The sequence below is a fragment of the Trachypithecus francoisi genome, unplaced genomic scaffold, assembly GCF_009764315.1.
Source record: "Trachypithecus francoisi isolate TF-2019V2 unplaced genomic scaffold, Tfra_2.0 Lachesis_group9, whole genome shotgun sequence".
NCBI lineage: Eukaryota > Metazoa > Chordata > Mammalia > Primates > Cercopithecidae > Trachypithecus > Trachypithecus francoisi.
Window position 1 is genome coordinate 20,002,604 of NW_022681474.1, and position 17,705 is coordinate 20,020,308.

A 17,705-nucleotide genomic window follows, 5' to 3' on the forward strand; every position below is an offset into this window, starting at 1 on the left:
TGGAGTGCAGTGGTACGATCATAGCTAACTTCAGGCTCAACCTCCTGGGCACAAGTAATCTCCCACTTCAGCCTCCTCAGTAGCTGGGAATACAGGTGCATGCCACCAGGCCCAGCTAATTATTTTTTTAAAGATGAGGTCCTGCTCTGCTCCTCAGACTGGTCTCCAATTCCCATCCTCAAGTGACCCTCCCACCTTGACCTCCCAAAATGCTGGGATTACAGGCATGAGCCACCCTGCCCAGCCTCTAATGCTGTTTTTTTCTTTATGTAGATCCAAGTTTCTGACTTAAATCATTTTTCTTCTTTGTGAAGAAGTTCTTCTAACATTGCTTGCAAGGCAGGTGTACTTGCAGTAGATTCCCTCAATTTTTGTTTGAGAAAGTGTTTATTTCCTCTTCACTTTTGAAGAATAATTTCTTTTTTTTTTTTTTTTTTTTGAGACAGAGTCTCACTCTGTCACCCAGGCTGGAGTGCAGTGGTACAATCTCGGCTCACTGCAAGCTCCGCCTCCCAGGTTCACGCCATTCTCCTGCCTCCTCCTCCCCAGCAGCTGGGACTGCAGGTGCCCGCCACCACGCCCAGCTAACTTTGTATTTTTAGTAGAGACGGGGTTTCACCATGTTAGCCAGGATGGTCTGGATCTCCTGACCTAGTGATCCACCCGCCTCGGCCTCCCAAAGTGCTGGGATTACAGGCGTGAGCCACTGCGCCCGGCTGGCGAAGAATAATTTCTTAGGATAAATAACAAGCAATTATTTTCTCTGAACACTTAAATAAATTTTTATTTAAGGAAATACATTCAGTCAAAACTTGGTTTTCTTTCCTTTAGTCCCCTCTCCATATTATCAAAAAAATACATCAACAAAACTAGCTAAATAATTAACTTAATTACCTGAAACTTTTTTTTTTTTTTTGAGACAAAATCTTGCTCTGTTGCCCAGGCTGGAGGGTAATGGCACGATCTCAGCTCACCACAACCTCCGCCTCCCGGGTTCAAGCGGTTGTCAGCCTCCTGAGTAGCTGGGATAACAGGCATGTGCCACCACAGCCGGCTAATTTAGGTTTTTAGTAGAGACGAGGTTTCTCCATGTTGATCAGGCTGGTCTTGAACTCCTGATCTCAGGTGATCCACCCGCCGCGGCCTCCCAAAGTGCTGGGATTATAGGCGTGAGCCACTGTGCCCTGCTACCTGAAACATTTTTGTAAAGATTTACTAGCAAGTAAATAAGCTTTCGTTAATGAAAATAATATTTCTTATTTTAGTCTATTTGCAGATGGTGGTAGACCTATATATAATTTTTTTATAAAGAAAAATCAATGCGTTATATTTTATACTAAGAAGCAACTGCATTGTGAATAGGGAAAATAATTGCAAGAGATAATGAGGGTACATCTTTTCAAGATGGCCATGAAAATAACTGGAATGCTGGCAACTATTCTGATTTGTTGTTAAGACTTGATTATACTATAGTTTTGTGATTTAAATGTGATTATATATATTTTAAATATTTTAAAAATAATGTTTCTGCAATCCCCTTTACAATCTACAGAGAAAGCAACCAGCGAGATGAATACTGCTGAGGACTGGGGCCTCATTTTGGATATCTGTGATAAAGTTGGTCAGTCTCGCACTGGGTGAGTATTTAGCATTTCAAAGGATTTTTATTCTTCCTTTTTAAAAAACACGAAGGGCCAGGTGCAGTGGCTTGCACCTGTAGGCCCAGTGCCTTGGTAGGATGAGGTGGGAGGATCGCTTGAGCCCAGGAGTTGGAGGCTGCCGTGTGTGATGATTACATGCATGAACAGCCAATGTACTGCAGTCTAGTCTGGGCAACATAGTGAGACCCCCGTCTCTTAAAAAAGAAAGATCAGGAGGTAAAGTATATTACCATTAAATTTCGTTTAAAAAGAGAGTATTTTTATTAGAAAGATTTGAAGAATCAACCCATTTAGGTTATATACCTTTTAACCAGTTAGGGTAACATGACTGGTAAAAAGTTGATACTTTAATCACCCTCCTTCATATTTTCTTTTGCAGTCTCGTTTTTTCCACTGATTTTAGAGTTATTAGTGATTTCTCAGTTACCAAGTTTCATGGTTATTTCTGAGTTCTTTTCTCCTTTGTCAGATTTGCAACATTCCAACTAATGAATCAGTTAGGTGGAATTGAAAAGAAATTTTTTCTTTCTGTTGAAAGATTAGGGGAATCGAATCTTAAACTTTTTTGGCATATATTACAGAGCTTTCCAAACAGTACAATAATTGGATTACTTGGTGTGGATATGGGTGATTTCTTCAGCTCCTGGGCTAACAGCATTTAGCCTTTAGCAGTTTCATTTACTGCTTTGTGCCACACAAATTGTGTTATCTTATTTGTGCGCTTTCATGTGAAAAAGATTAGGGAGCACTCACTGTTGCATTATATACTTGATATCTGCAGTGGTAATATTAAGCCTTTGCTAGTGTCTTCTTTGCCTCTTCTTCCTTCACCCCTAAATAGAGATGTTCCTAAAACTTTCCCTGATTCGTTTTTTATTTTTAATATTTTTTTCTTTTGTTCTCACAACTTCCAGCTGTCTTTATGTAGATGGCATCTGTATTTTCAGCTCTTCTTACTCAAACACTTGCCTTGTGGACACTGCATTATTTGTGAATATCGTTCTATATAAGCCATCATCTCACCATCTAAAAACCAGAACTCCTGTCTCTTTTTGCTTTAAACCTACTTTCCTTCAGTTTTTCCATTTCTATTCATGACAAGATGATTCTTTCATTGCACTGAAAACTTGAGTCACCTCCACATTTATTACTTATTTCTATCCATCTACCTTCATCATCTCTCTCAAAATGTTGACGTTTTAAAGTCTCCTTAATCAAGTTTTGAGCATGGCCAAATGGTGGGGAGACAGTTTTCTTCAGGGGCTGTCTGCTGTCCACTCTAGCTTTTTTTGGCCCCAATGTCCTCCCACTATGGGGTTCCCAAAGAATCTCCCAAATGTGGTCCCATTCATCCCCTTTGTTGTATTTACATTGTAGTATATTCTGGTCTGGTTCATTAATTGAAAATTTTTAACTACTGTATGTTACATATCGTGTTCCCTTTTCTCCATTTTTATTTGCCCTATTTAACTTTGGACATTCCTTACCTTGCCTAGGCTAGCGAATTAACCCACTGGCATTTCTTTCCGTTTCCATCTCTCTCTCTTTTTTTTTTTTTTGAGACGGAGTCTCGCTCTGTCGCCCAGGCTGGAGTGCAGTGGCCGGATCTCAGCTCACTGCAAGCTCCGCCTCTCGCGTTTACGCCATTCTCCTGCCTCAGCCTCCCGAGTAGCTGGGACTACAGGCGCCCGCCACCTCGCCCGGCTAGTTTTTTGTATTTTTAGTAGAGACGGGGTTTCACCGTGTTAGCCAGGATGGTCTCTATCTCCTGACCTCATGATCCGCCCGTCTCGGCCTCCCAAAGTGCTGGGATTACAGCCTTGAGCCACCGCGCCCGGCCGCGTTTCCATCTCTTTTCTAATTCTTATATCCAGTTGCCATATAACTGTGTTCATGTTACTCTCCTACCTTCCATACTGAGTTCAGTTTAAACTCCTTAGTCTTCTGAATCATTCATTTTCATTTTTTTCCCTCCTGTATAACATTCATTTCAGCTCAACTATTTGAGTTCCAGTGCTTTTTTTCTACCTTAGTTTGATGCTTTTGGTCCTTTTGTTTCTTGAGGATGGAATGTTTTCCTCTTTAATTTCCCGTCTATGTGTCTCATATCCTTTCAGACCTAATGTAGATACCACTTCTTCCACAAAGCCTTTCCTTATCCCCTTTACTGACAATGATATGATCCTCCGAATCCTGAAAGCACTCTATCAAAACTATTCTTACTTGTGTTTTTTCCTGCATTTTAGTAACTTATATCTAATGAACTTAAGTTTCTTAGATATACACCTAGTAGATTTGTAGAGTGAATGGTCCATGAACTTTTGTTGCGCATAGGAAAGAAGCCAGTAGCTTAGTGGTGGAGATCATGTACTCTGGAGGGAGATTGCCTGGGTTCCAATCCTGGCTCTAGCCGTTTAGCTGTGTCATGCTGAGTAAGTAACTTATCTTTCTGGGCCTTTCTTTTCCAGTTTGTCACCTGATAATAATAATAGTATCATCTTCATAGGGGAGTTGTTGTGACTGTGAGATTAGTTTTATCAAGTGTTTATAACAGTATCTGGCACATGGCTGAATAAGTGCAACTCTGCGTGCTTTTGATTGAACTCATATTTTGTGACAGTTGCTGTTGAAGACTGGATACCAAGCTAGACCACTTCGTGTGGATTTTGGAGATAAAAATGTTGTCTATCTTTATAACTGCAAAGTTCCTCCTCTTGCTCTTCACTCTCTTGGTTTCCTTTTTATCTTTACTTTGGTGTTTTTCATTTTGTAGACGCTTTCTACATGTAATAATTGGGTCAATTGCTTGAAGTTGTTTGTCAAAAGGCAAACCCCCTTTTACAACTATAAAGATTCCATGTTTTTCCAGTTAAAAAATCAATTTGTAATGCATCTGAAATTCTGTATGATGTAGCACAAAGCTGTAGAGATCAATTTGTTTTCCTTCATGTTAACATTATTATGCCAGAAATGTTTATTAGTTATTCTTTTCCCTATTTTATTTCCTTTCATATTTGAAATTTGCTAATTTATAGCTTTAAAAATATTTTTTGCCTTTTTGTTTTTATCCAGTATCAATAAGTTTAGATACATGCTCTTTTTTTTTAGTTTTTCAAATTTATTTTTAAACTGCATACTTTCTCTCAGTATATTCCTTAATATTTGAATTGTCAGTTGGGGATTTTAATTGACATTATACTAAATCTGTTAATTTACTTCAGAAATATTTTCAACTTCAGTGAATTCGGTAATGAAGGTGGCTCTGTTTGTTCTTTTAGTCAGTGTTTTTTCCTTTTCTTCTTCCTTCCCTCATTTTTTCTTCCCACTTACTCACTTAGTTTTGACTCCTTTAATAGTTATTGCTTTCTGGTTCTTTTAAATCCCCATTAAGTTAATCTTCAAGCATTTATTGTGTATATAAATGGGATATCTTGTTATATAGCTCTTGTTAATAAAGAGTTGTTTGAAAAGGATTAAGCAATAATTGAGATACTATTCTAGTATTACTGAGGTTTTAAAAAGTATCAGGCCTTCAGTAATTGCTCCTGTATGTGGTCTCTTTCAATAATACTATTTAACATACATCTCCAGTTGTGTTTTCTGTTTCTTGTTCTCCCTTGATAATCTTGTATTAGGAAATGGTAAACATAAGGGTCATATTAGGACATTCATGGGCCATAGGCACTTTTGACTTCTTGGGCCTCTCTATTAAAAAAATTAAAACTGTTTTACATTGTTTTAAGGAAAAATTTATTAGTATTATATATTAAAACATTTTCTTTGAAGCAAAAGTTCACTTTTTTCTTCTTATTTTAAAAGAAATTAAAACATTTTCATATACTTCTAAAATTACTGTGAGTCCTATGCACTGTGTCTACATGCCTAATGCATATACAGAATTGGGTTATATATTCACAGGTCAACTTAGTAACAGCAAATTGTTAGGTTTCTTTCAGGTGAGCACTAAACTGTGGGATACTTATTGTGTCCTTCCTAATATGTCATTTGTTTTTATTTTTGTGGTAAAATATATATATATGATAAAATTAACTATTTTAAAGTGTTCACTTTAGTAGCATTAAGTACACTCGCATGCCCACTGTCTGTCTCCAGAACTTATCCATCATCCCAAACTGAAACCCTGTGCCCATTAAACACTAACTCATTCCCCTTTCCTCCAGCTCCTCTGAAACATTTGTAATTTGTCCTTAATATTTTAAATCATTTTATAATTAGTATATATGGACAACTTATAGAAATCTGGTTTATGTTTTGTAGGAACCTGTGATTGGATATGGGTTGCTGATGTCAGCATAAGAATGTTGAACAGTATCGTAGGCTGCCATTGAGGTATTCTAAATACCTGATGTGCTTTAGAGAAGACTAAAACGTGTAAGTGGGATGAGAGGGAAAAGGGGACATGAGTTTTCCAGAGACAAATTCATAGAGTCTTTTGAAGTAGAGGGATGTTGTAGATTGGAATGCAGTTCAGAAGTGATTTGTGTATCAGGCAACAATCTAGGTTTAGAAAAATAATTATTATTTCCATTTGGTGCTAGCCTGAAATTTTATAAAGTGCAGCGATCTTTTTAAGAGGACAGATTCAGAGATGGTAGGAGGACTTTAGGAGGAGGATTTCACTTTCAGAAATACTGTATTTTTTAAATCAAAATGATTTGTAGCTAGTAATATATGTAGAATTATTTAGAGGATAAATAAAATGAAATAGTTCATATTAACCTTTGTTTTTCTCTTTTGGCTTCTTTTTAAAAAGTCATCTGTCTTAGAATTATGGTAATTTGAAAAATATTCTTAGGTTTTAAAGGGGGAGAAGAGAGCTATTATTGTGAAGTTTCATTTAGTCAGAACTGTGACCCAGAAACATGGCTGTCAGTGGTGCTGTGAAAATTTTTTCTTAATTCCTTCTCTTAAAAAGAAATCCAGACAAACCCATTTTCTGTTCTTTAAACTACACATATACATATGTGTATGTATTTATGTTTGTTGATTTAAAGAGATACACATGCTTATATATTCTTTTAAAAATAGGTATGTATTCACATGGCTCAAATATTAAAACAGTTTAAAAAGGTGGACATTGTGACAGGTCTAATTCCTCTCCCTGTTTTGCTGCTCTTATCTTCTATAGGCTACCACTTCTGTATGTTTTGTATCTTTCCATTATTCTTTTATACAAATGTGAATACATTTTCCCCCATTTACATGTAATAAGCATATTGTATATACTCTTCTGCATTTATTCATTACTTATTATCACTTATTGACTGCTTATTGTATCCTGTCAGTCTTAGAAATGTATTTTTTTGAGTCTATTAGTATTGGACAAATTTAGAAATTATTTTGTAGTTTAACATTAATTTTTGGTTAGTGGCATGTAGAATAATACATACACATAATTACTGAATAAAAATTAATAATTTTTAGTAATTATCTCAATTTCAGAAAACCTACTAGATGTAATCCCTGTTTACTTCATTTAGGTTGTAGTTTTGTTTTTTTTTTTTAAGCTTGAAGTACTTGATTATGCCAAACCTAAAACTTTAACAAACATTCTAAAATTTTTTTCTGACGTCTCAAGATATTCACATGATTTTTAGTGTGCAATTTCCAGTGTATGAGTAACTAGTGAAGAATGCCCAGCCAATTAGGTCATATGATGGGCTGAACAGCCTTCATTTGTTTAGAAATCAAGAGAACTTTCACAATGATAATAGCAGTTTTCTTTAACATGTTTTCACATAAATAATTTTTCTGTGTTGACTGATTTGTTTATATTATCATATGTAAACATAGATGTGAGGATAGATACTGATTATCTGCAATAACAAGTTAAAATTAAAGTTCTGTAATTGACCTCTAGATTAATTTTTGCTATTATTTTATATATTAATTGTCTTTTCTTAGCTTTAGCCAAAGATATAGTTGATTGAAGGTGGAAAACATCATGTAACTTTTTCTTTACCTGACTACTGGGTATATTTTGGTACTAAATTTATTCTAACAGAATGAGAAAGATCATATGATAGTCATTACTGGTATTTTGTGAAAAATGCAAGTGTAAGCCTTTGGGAAGGAGTTTGTTAAAAATGGTTTTCCTTGGCTTTGTATTTTGTCCTGGGCTGGACTGTGACTGTTTCTGACCTTTAGTAGGTAGGTGAAAGAATATTTCCTGATTTTTGTAAGGGAAAAATAATCTCTGACCCGGATATCCTAGAGTTGAAAGGGCAGCATCAGTAGAGAAACAGACCTCTTTCAAGTCTTTTTTTCCTTCCTATAATCGTATCTTCATTTTACGGAACTTTGTCTTCAAAGTCTTTTAAAATGCTCTTTTAAGAATAATCTCCACGTATTGACTACTTATTATTTGCCAGACCCTGTTAAAGTGCCTTATGAATACTTTGTGTGATCATCACAGCAGTTCTAGGTACTGTAGATTCTCCCATCTTTCAAGTGAGAAATGTAATTCATATTTAGGATTCTTTTGTATAACTTAAAATAGGGGAAGGGTTCCAGCAGAATTAAATAATTTTTTTATTTTTTTGAGACAGAGTTTCACTCTTGTTGCCTAGGCTGGAGTGCAATGGCACGATCTCGGCTCACTGCAACTTCTGCCCCCTGAGTTCAAGCGATTCTTCTGCTTCAGCCTCCTGAGTAGCTGGGATTACAGATGCACGCCACGATGTCTGGCTGTTTTGTATTTTTAGTAGACATGGGGTTTCAACGTATTGGCCAGGCTGGTCTTGAACACCTGACCTTGTGATCTGCCCACCTCGGCCTCCCAAAGTCCTGGGATTACAGGCGTGAACCACCTCTTCCAGCTGACAGATTTTTTTTTTAAAACATGATCTCGATTTCCATGTTTTGTTCAGTTTTGTAACATGGCAGAAATTCTTTAATTCATTTCCCTTTCTTTGCATTGGTCATTTTTTCTTTTATTTGTCAAACACTGAATACCAAGTATCATGCTTTGGCTATACAGTGGTGAATAAAGCAGGCATAGCCTTTGCCATCAATGGTGCTGATATTCTAATGGTGGAAGATGTGAAATTAACAGATAAACAGATGATGGTCAATAGCTAAGAAGTTAGAAACCAGAGTCCTTTAATGGAAAACAGAAGGGTAGATTGGTATGAAGGGATTACATTTATGCTATAATTTTAATGTTGAGAAGAGACAAAGAGTTCAAAGCACTGCAACCCAGAAAGAAGAATAGCCTGTAGGTGAATGCTGAATGCTGCAAGGTAGAGAAAACTTGATGCCTTCTAAGAACTTGTAGGATAACAACAGAAGTCAAGTTGTTGACTAGGCAGTAGGGAATGGGTTCCGATGCGAGCTAATTTTTCTATCTTTACTTGCCTAGACAATGATTTTACTTTGTTATTTTACTAAGTCTTAAAAACACTATATATTTTACAGAATGAGACCTGTAGAGTTCTAATGACTGTTGAGCTTGCTTTGCAGATGAGAAAACTAAAGCCCTGAGATTTTAATGTGACTTGTCTAAAAGGAGTGAGCAGAGGCAAAATTAGAAGTCAGATTTCCTTACTTCCCATTTTATGTTTTTTTCTACCTTCACTGTGCTGTGTGCTTACATGCTTGTATGAGCAGTTATATTTGAAGGTTAAAATTATGAATCAAGACATACCAGTCGTATATGAAAGTTTTTGGTGATTCTTCTCTTCCCCATACATTATGTTACGTTGTGTTTTGTTTGAAATACACCTTAGTGTTATATGGTCTGGGAAACTGAAAATATTATACTGAATTTAATCCTCAATATTTTAGTTCGGTATGTAGAAGTTTAGTTTACCTCCTTTTCTGATGAAGTCCTTTGGGACTCACATGAACGTGTTTGTTAAATAGTCAAATAGCATCCCTGTGTATATTTATCTATATTCATGTTCCATTATCTCATAAGAAATGCCTACTTAATAAGCTTATCATTAAGGGAAGAATTTGATATTTGTACTCTATATTTTACCCCTTTTTATATGTTGTGTGGATTATGTTTTATATAATGTGTGTTACAAATCAAATTTGCATTTTGAATGTGTTCGTGTATAAGGATTGCATTATTTCTGTTTGATTTCTTTTGTATTTTTATATTAGAATTATCTTATGTCTGTGACATGCCTTCACACTTATGAAAGGCATCTAAATAAACGTTAATGTTCAAGGAGCATTTATATTATCTGTTAATTTCTAAAATATTTAGTTCATTCAGCAAAGATTTCAGTTCCCATGTCTTTTAGCTCCTACGTGCCCGCTAGGTCCTGGTTTACTAAGACCTATAAAAGCTATGCATGCACATACTCCTCCTTCCTCCAGAAATACGTATGTCCTTGAATGGTAAACCACAGTAAAGCTTTTTTCATAGCATTTTAGATGAAGATGTAAAGTTTAAATCACTCTAAAATAACTTTGAAAGCTACAGTTGTAAAAGTAAAGAAAGAATGAGACATTTTTGTGCTTTCAAGAACTAACATTGTTGAGAGTCTTTCAATCCCTGGCATGAGTCTGGGAGTTTTGTATTAACATTCGGATAAGGAGGTATTAGACATCTCCTCTTTTACAGATGAGGTCTGTCAAAGCTTCAAATCCTTTTTCTACTGTATCACAATGCTTCTTTTGTTTAGGGACGGTTTTCAAGCTGGGTGGTATTGCTCCATTAGGGATGGTTTCAGGTGTCCCATGAGAGGGGGGTTACTACTGATGTTGATCAGTAGCAATTAGCAGGGATCGGGGATGCAACATGCCAGATAGTCTTTCACTAGCGTTCTTGTACTTTTTTAGTCCGACTTCATAGGTTATTAGAGGTTAACTATGCAAACATATTTGTTAACTATGTTGTTTATTATTATTGCTATTGATAATTTTTGTTTTGATCACTTTTCTTTTACATTTGCAATACTTTTAGGCAAATACCCTGTTATTTTGTTATGCCCTGAGAGAGGGATAATGAAGAGGTGATATCCTCATTTTGAAAAGTTGATTGGTCTCAAAATCGTTCATTAATTTAGTAATATATACAGGAATTAGAATTTAAATTTACTGTCTTTTCAATGACAATAATTTCCTTAAGAGTATAAAATCTTCCTGTCACTACTCAGCATATGGTTTTTATGATACTAAAAAGTAATTTTCAACTGAGATATAGAGCTATTTGAAATAAGAGACTTTTCAAAAGTTTTATACAGCGTAGGATGTCACAAATCTTGACTCCTTTTTCCAATAATAGCTTTAAATATTCTTGACTTCCTCCTATATAGTAATGGAAATACCTTTTCAGGTAATCTCACTAACTGGTGACTGCGCTTAATGTTGAGCTATAGATCTCTCATAACTGCACAACAGTATACCTGTAAGTAGATAGACATTTATAAATAATATAGTGACATTGTGGAAAACTTACTGTGGGCCATTCAAAGACATTTGAAATTTCACTTTTTTTGGAAAAGAGAATTGCAGGAATGCAAAATTGCTTTTAGTTTTCCTTGATCCTCTGACTGTAGAATTGAGCTGTATCATATACATGTTTAACCTACTGAATTTAACTGTGTTCTTTTCCAGCCTCCTCAGGTTTTTTTTCCCAAAAAACTTGTGCCTGCCAATTCATTTAGTGAGCTTACATGTGCTGTCTCACAATTACAATTCCCACTTTTCTCATAGCGGCAGTACCTTGCTGTGCTGAGGGCCATTCTTGCTCGGAGCATGCATATTTTATCTAACATAGTCCTATATGCAAGCCAGCTTCTTCAGCTGTTGCTCACAGTAACAGTTTTGCTTTAATAATTGAGGAAAAGTTGTCTATCTTGGACACGTTTGAGTGACGGTTCATGAGTTCTCCAATAGGTAAATCCCTAATCAAAGAACATGGATTAACTACAGATTTGGCCTTACACCTTGACTTTGGAAACTGACCTTCAGAAATGTTGCTCTTCTGTGACATCTTACAGCAGTGTGATTTGTGTTATGGTCATTTATCAAATAATAAGAGAAGTAGGTATTTTTAGGTGGAAAACTGGGAAAGGTGAGAGATAATTCTCCTTTCCCTGTTCTTTGTCCCTGTCCCTGACCCCTATCTTTTTCTTTTCCCATCTCAAGATAAGGAAAAGAGAGGATGTGTCTTACAAAAAGTTTTAAAATACCAAAGTGGGGTTTTAAGAAGCTTTTTGAGAGAGATGAGGATTTGCCCACCCTTTAAACAGGTAGGTGATGGAAACCTTTGGTAGACTCTTCTAAGTGCACGTGCAGATTTTCTCTTACCATGTATTTTACAAGATATTTTATTTGTGTTTATTGCCACCTGTCTCTTTTTCTCACATCCTCTGTTTCTCCCAGCACTATGTATTGTGCGTTTTTCCCCCTTATCATGTTTTTATTATAGTTTTATTAACTACATTTTATGAAAGGATGTGCGTTTTCCACTTAGCGAACTCAGTGGAAGATATGCAGAACTTGGTAATAAATAGAGCTTTATAAGGAAGATGAGTTATTCTACATATTAGTTGTACAGTAGTGAAAAGTAATGTTTTTTGTGTTTTGCTCAGTTACTTTTTTTTGAGCATCAGCCATGTTGAAGGCACAATTCTAGGCCCCATTCACAATGATGATGTTTTAAGTTCAGTCATGGGAGAGCAACAGCAGTTGCTAAATAATTCTTGTTTTTATTTTCTCAAATTTCAATTGAGAGTTTATTATGTGCCAGAGGGCATGGTTAAGGAGTGGCATGCCAAGGATGAGCTGTGTAATCCTGGGCCCTGCCTTCCGCAGCCCTCATGATGGGGAGATAAATAGTTAAGGAGAAAAACCCCACAAACCAACCCAACAAAAGAGAGGTGTTAAATGCCAAAGCTTTATCACATGGTGGTGAGGAGTCGGATTGTCTGCTTGTAAGGTTCTTAGCATGGCATCTAACACAAAGCAGGCACTCCCTAAGTGTTAACTATTAGTGTTACAACTATTATCTGACAGATTTAGTTCAATATTTGAGTTTGCAGGTGGAATACCTAACATTCCAGGCACCGCTTGATGTGGGGAGCTGTCAAGGGCCTAAGTTCCTCAGTTTAAGAGATGTGTAAGCTCTGATCTGTAGGATGAGTAAGCATTGACCAAGAACAGCAGGGCGGGAGAGTCCTAGCGAGGGACTGGAGGTCCCAGAGAGCAGGGTGCTTTTGAGAAGTGATCCAGAGATGAGATTCATGGGTGGATTTTGTAAGCCTGACCTAATTTGGGTTTTATAAACTTGAAGTGAATTTAAGTACGTATTATGCTTAAGTCATGTTTTAAACAAAGATTAAAAGAAGACCCAAGCAATTCTAAATAATATGACTTGGTACTATTCAAATCTACTAGCTGTCAGCTTTCTTTGTTAGAGGCTGTTCTAGTTATCTCTTACTACACACCTCTTAGTAGTAACCATCCTAACACTTAGCTTAAAAGAACAGTTTATTATATCTCAAAGTTATGTGGGTTAACAGCTGGGCAGTTATTGCGTGGGGTCTCTCAGGAAGTTGTAGTTACATAGTGCCTGGGACTAGGGTCATCTGAAGGCTTCACTGGGATGGATGCTTCGTATGGCGAGCAGTGATGGTTGGCCACTACCTGGGACCTCACGTGGGCTATCAGTTGAAACTCTTACCCAAGGCCTCTGCTTGTGGCTTGAGTTTCTCACAGAATGGTGGCTGGCTTCCCAGAGGGAGCATCCTAAGAGCCAGTGCTCCAGGAGACCCAAGTGTACTCCACATGGCTTCTTGTAAACTATGAGTCTCAGAATGTCACTTCCACTATACACACACACACACACACACACACACACACACACATACATATATGTATATCTAGACACTTTTTTTTTTTTTTCTTGAGACGGAGTCTCGCTCTGTCGCCCAGGCTGGAGTGCAGTGGCGTGATCTCAGCTCACTGCAAGCTCCACCTCCCGGGTTCACACTATTCTCCTGCTTCAGCCTCCCGAGTAGCTGAGACTACAGGTGCCCGCCACCACACCTGGCTGATTTTTTGTATTTTTAGTAGAGATGGGGTTTCACCGTGTTAGCCAGGATGGTCTCAATATCCTGACCTCGTCATCCGCCGGCCTTTGCCTCCCAAAGTGCTGGGATTACAGGCGTGAGCCACCGCGCCCAGCCTTTTTTTTTTTTTTTTTTTTTTGAGGTGAAGTCTCCCTAGTGTCATGATCTTGGCTCACTGCAAGCTCCGCCTCCCGGATTCACTCCATTCTCCTGCCTCAGCCTCCCGAGTAGCTGGGACTGCAGGCGCCCGCCACCACACGCAGCTAAGTTTTTGTAGTTTTAGTAGAGACGGGGTTTCACTGTGTTAGCCAGGATGGTCTCGATCTCCTGACCTCGACTTCCACTGTGTTTTATTGGTCAAGCAAGTCACTGAAGTCAGTCCAGATTCAAGGGGAGGGTTGTTAGATGTCACCTCTTGATGGGAAATGCTAAGGTCATATTGTAGAAGAGCGTGTGGGAAGGGAATTATTACCATAGTTATCTTTGGAATACATAATTTGCTTGAGGCCTGTTAGTTCCATAAGTGTTGAATCAGAACTTTGAACTTAACAAAACAATGAAATATACCATTAGAAAAAAATAATTCTAATAGACAAAATTATAAATTCCACTTTTGATACTTTGAGACACTCAGTCCTTAAGAACTGGAATGACAAAATGTGACACAAGAGTTACTTCATTTTTTTTTTTTTTTTTGAGACGGAGTCTCGCTCTGTCGCCCAGGCTGGAGTGCAGTGGCGCGATCTTGGCTCACTGCAAGCTCCTCCTCCCGAGTTTACGCCATTTTCCTGCCTCAGCCTCCCGAGTAGCTGGGACTACAGGCACCTGCCACCTCGCTCGGCTGGATTTTTTGTATTTTTTAGTAGAGACGGGGTTTCACCGTGTTAGCCAGGATGGTCTCGATCTCCTGACCTCGTGATCCACCCGTCTCAGCCTCCCAAAGTGCTGGGATTACAGGCTTGAGCTACTGCGCCCGGCCAAGTTACTTCATTTTTTAATCTAACATTTAATTATGACTTTTGACATGGAAAAAACTGTTCTGTGTTGAAAGATGTACCCATTTGTGCGTATTTATAAATATGAACAGCTGACAGATATGGAATCTTAACTGACTAGGTAGTCATGAAGATTTTCTTTCATGGTGCCTTTTCGTGGCTTGGTTTTAGACACATGGCCTGATAAAGCTTTTAGTTTATGAAAATTCATAAAAGCCAAATTAAAGACAATAGCATTTTCTGACTGGGCACGGTGGCTTACACCTGTAATTCCAGCACTTTGGGAGGCCAAGGTGGGTGGATCACCTGAGGTCACGAGTTCGAGACCAGCCTGGCCAATATGGTGAAACCCTGTCTCCACTAAAAATAAAAAAATTAGCTTTGTATGGTAGTGCCCGCCTGTTATCTCAGCTACTTGGGAGGCTGAGGTGGGAGAATTGCTTGAACCTGGGAAGTGGAGGTTGCAGTGAACTGAGATCGTACCACTGCATTCCAGCCTGGGACACAGAGTGAGACTGTCTCAAAAAAAAAAAAAAAAGATAGTAGCATTTTCTGAAATTGATGGTTTTAAACATGATATTGTAGTTTATATAAAGTTTGGACAATTATGTTTATGTCACAGTTTTAACTTATACAGGGATTCACTTAAGTTTTAGAAAAAGACACTAGGCTAGACTATGAACTTCATGAAGCAGAGTCAGTCTCCTCTTGTTCACTGCTTTATTCCTAAAGCCTTGCATAATACTTGTCACCTAGAAGGTAATTAATGAACATTAATTATGGAAAGTATTATGAACAGAGTTCTTTGGTACCTATTGAATTTTTTTTTACCAGTGCCACTCTAATTTTTATGGAGGTGATTCACCCTGAAAGTCTTGCTTACCTAATTAGATTAATCGAAAGGGTTGGTATCCTTTAGCACTGATATATACAAATAATACTGTATGTGGTGGAATCAAATTATCTGAGTACTTCCAGCAAGATGAATGAGCAAAAATGAGAAGTTTTCTTAATTTACCATTAGATCAGAGAAGTGACTGCTGATAGAATTCATTAAAAAAAAAAAAATCTGTCCTTTGCACATTTGCCTTAAGAGCTTCAAGTTCTGCAGAGTTTGTGTTTTGTTTCAGAAATTAGATAGGTCTATTGCAAAAGAAAGCACAGTTTGGATATTTCGGTCTGAAGATTGATTGATTAATTTTAATTTACTTCCAGGCATGAGCTGACTTGTTTTTAGTAGTTACGACTTCACATAGAAACTGAATGGTTGAGAGTGGTATGATGGATCGGGAGTGCGTGTAGGGAGGATGTGATAGAGAGGAGCTCCATCTTAAATCTGCTTTCTTTGAATCTGACAGTGCAGTTTGTTGAGGCAGGTTGCAGTAATACTAGTAAATAATGAAACTCAATTTGATGCTTCCAGTTCATCAGCTGACATATACTGTGTAGGTAGTTATGTACATTCCTGCAAAGTCTGTTTTCTCTCTGGTTTGTGATTTGAGAAAAAGACTTTGGAAGCTGTATCCTTATAGAAATACTGCCCCCTTTTCCTTTACCCTTTTACAAACTATATGACCCAGATCTATTCATAAAAAGATGATTTTGTAGATGAACATAGTTTTGACTGTTGTGACCATAACATCCAGTTTGCCTTGGACAATTGTAGTTTGTGCCTGCTGTTCCTCTGTTATGTCCAGTGAGCACCGCCTTTCACTCTCAAAAGGGTGCTTGTGTAGAGGATGAATTACATAGACACCATGCTTGTAATCAACTTTCATTTGTCATTGGAAGGATAATAGCCATAAATATACTTACATTAAATTCACTTGTAATCCCCATAGCTTTTAAAAAATAGTATTTTAACCATACTTTTAACAGCATGGTAAGATTTTTTTTTTTTTTTTTTGAGACGGAGTCTCGCTCTGTCGCCCGGGCTGGAGTGCAGTGGCCGGATCTCAGCTCACTGCAAGCTCCGCCTCCCGGGTTCACGCCATTCTCCTGCCTCAGCCTCCCGAGTAGCTGGGACTACAGGCGCCCGCCACCTCGCCCGGCTAGTTTTTTGTATTTTTTTAGTAGAGACGGGGTTTCACAGTGTTAGCCAGGATGGTCTCGATCTCCTGACCTCGTGATCCGCCTGTCTCGGCCTCCCAAAGTGCTGGGATTACAGGCTTGAGCCACCGCGCCCGGCCGGGTAAGATTTAATAATTATATATATATATATGTTCAGTATTACCCATCTGGTGGACATACTAAAAACTGAATTAAAAATGCATAGGACAGAATGAGATAGTTCACAATAGTGGGTAAGTTCCTGTTTTGTAGACAATTCTGAAGGGATTTTTAAGCTAGTATCTAAAAAGATACTGCTGTGTTTGCACAAACAAGGTGTTCATCAGCACTTAGGAGCATTCTTACTGGCTTTGCAGCTCTGTCCTTTTAATGGTTCAGTAACCGATTTTATTTTGGTGCCAAAGATATCTTTGCCTTGGTTTTTACAATTGGCTGTGGTAAAACAACATTGGAATGTCTGAAATAAAAAGGAATAATTTCATTTCAATACACCTTTCCCCATCATCCTTTCCAAAAGCCACAGGTTTCTTACCTTAAAAATAAAAAAGTGATTTGTAAACAAAATATATAATCAATTTTATTTAAAATTTGGTAAATAAAGTGTACAGGATTATTTTCTAAAATGTTTATTCAGCTGAATCATCTTTGGATTATTTTTTACTGATTTTAATTTTAGTATTCAAATAATTCTTTTCATCTGGCCTTTACCATGCCTTGAAGTGATTGCTTTGTGTTTTTATGTCAGCATGGTAGTCACAACTGCAAGTTAGTATGGGATCGCAGACCCTGGCTCCTAAAATAAGTCCAACTGTGAAAAAGGCCAAATCTAAATAATAGTGTTAAAGTACATAGTTTCTTCAGTCTAATGATGCTGCTATCCAAAAATTTTAATATCTTACAAAATCGGTAAAGTAGAAGAAAAAAGTTTT

General features: G+C 37.4%; 1 protein-coding gene across 4 annotated transcripts in view; it reads left to right on the forward strand.

The window, feature by feature from the left end:
* STAM (signal transducing adaptor molecule) overlaps positions 1-17,705 on the forward strand; it is a 72,929-nt gene that overhangs the window by 17,515 nt on the left and 37,709 nt on the right. For 2 of the 4 annotated variants that reach the window (XM_033208470.1, XM_033208469.1), the window contains exon 2: positions 1,553-1,637. The exons of 1 other annotated variant lie outside the window; for it this stretch is intronic. In XM_033208470.1, the coding sequence (XP_033064361.1) occupies positions 1,553-1,637 (85 nt within the window). Of the gene's footprint in view, positions 1-1,552; positions 1,638-11,786; positions 11,891-17,705 lie in introns of all 4 variants that reach the window. One more of the 4 variants, XM_033208471.1, reaches the window with a different exon arrangement.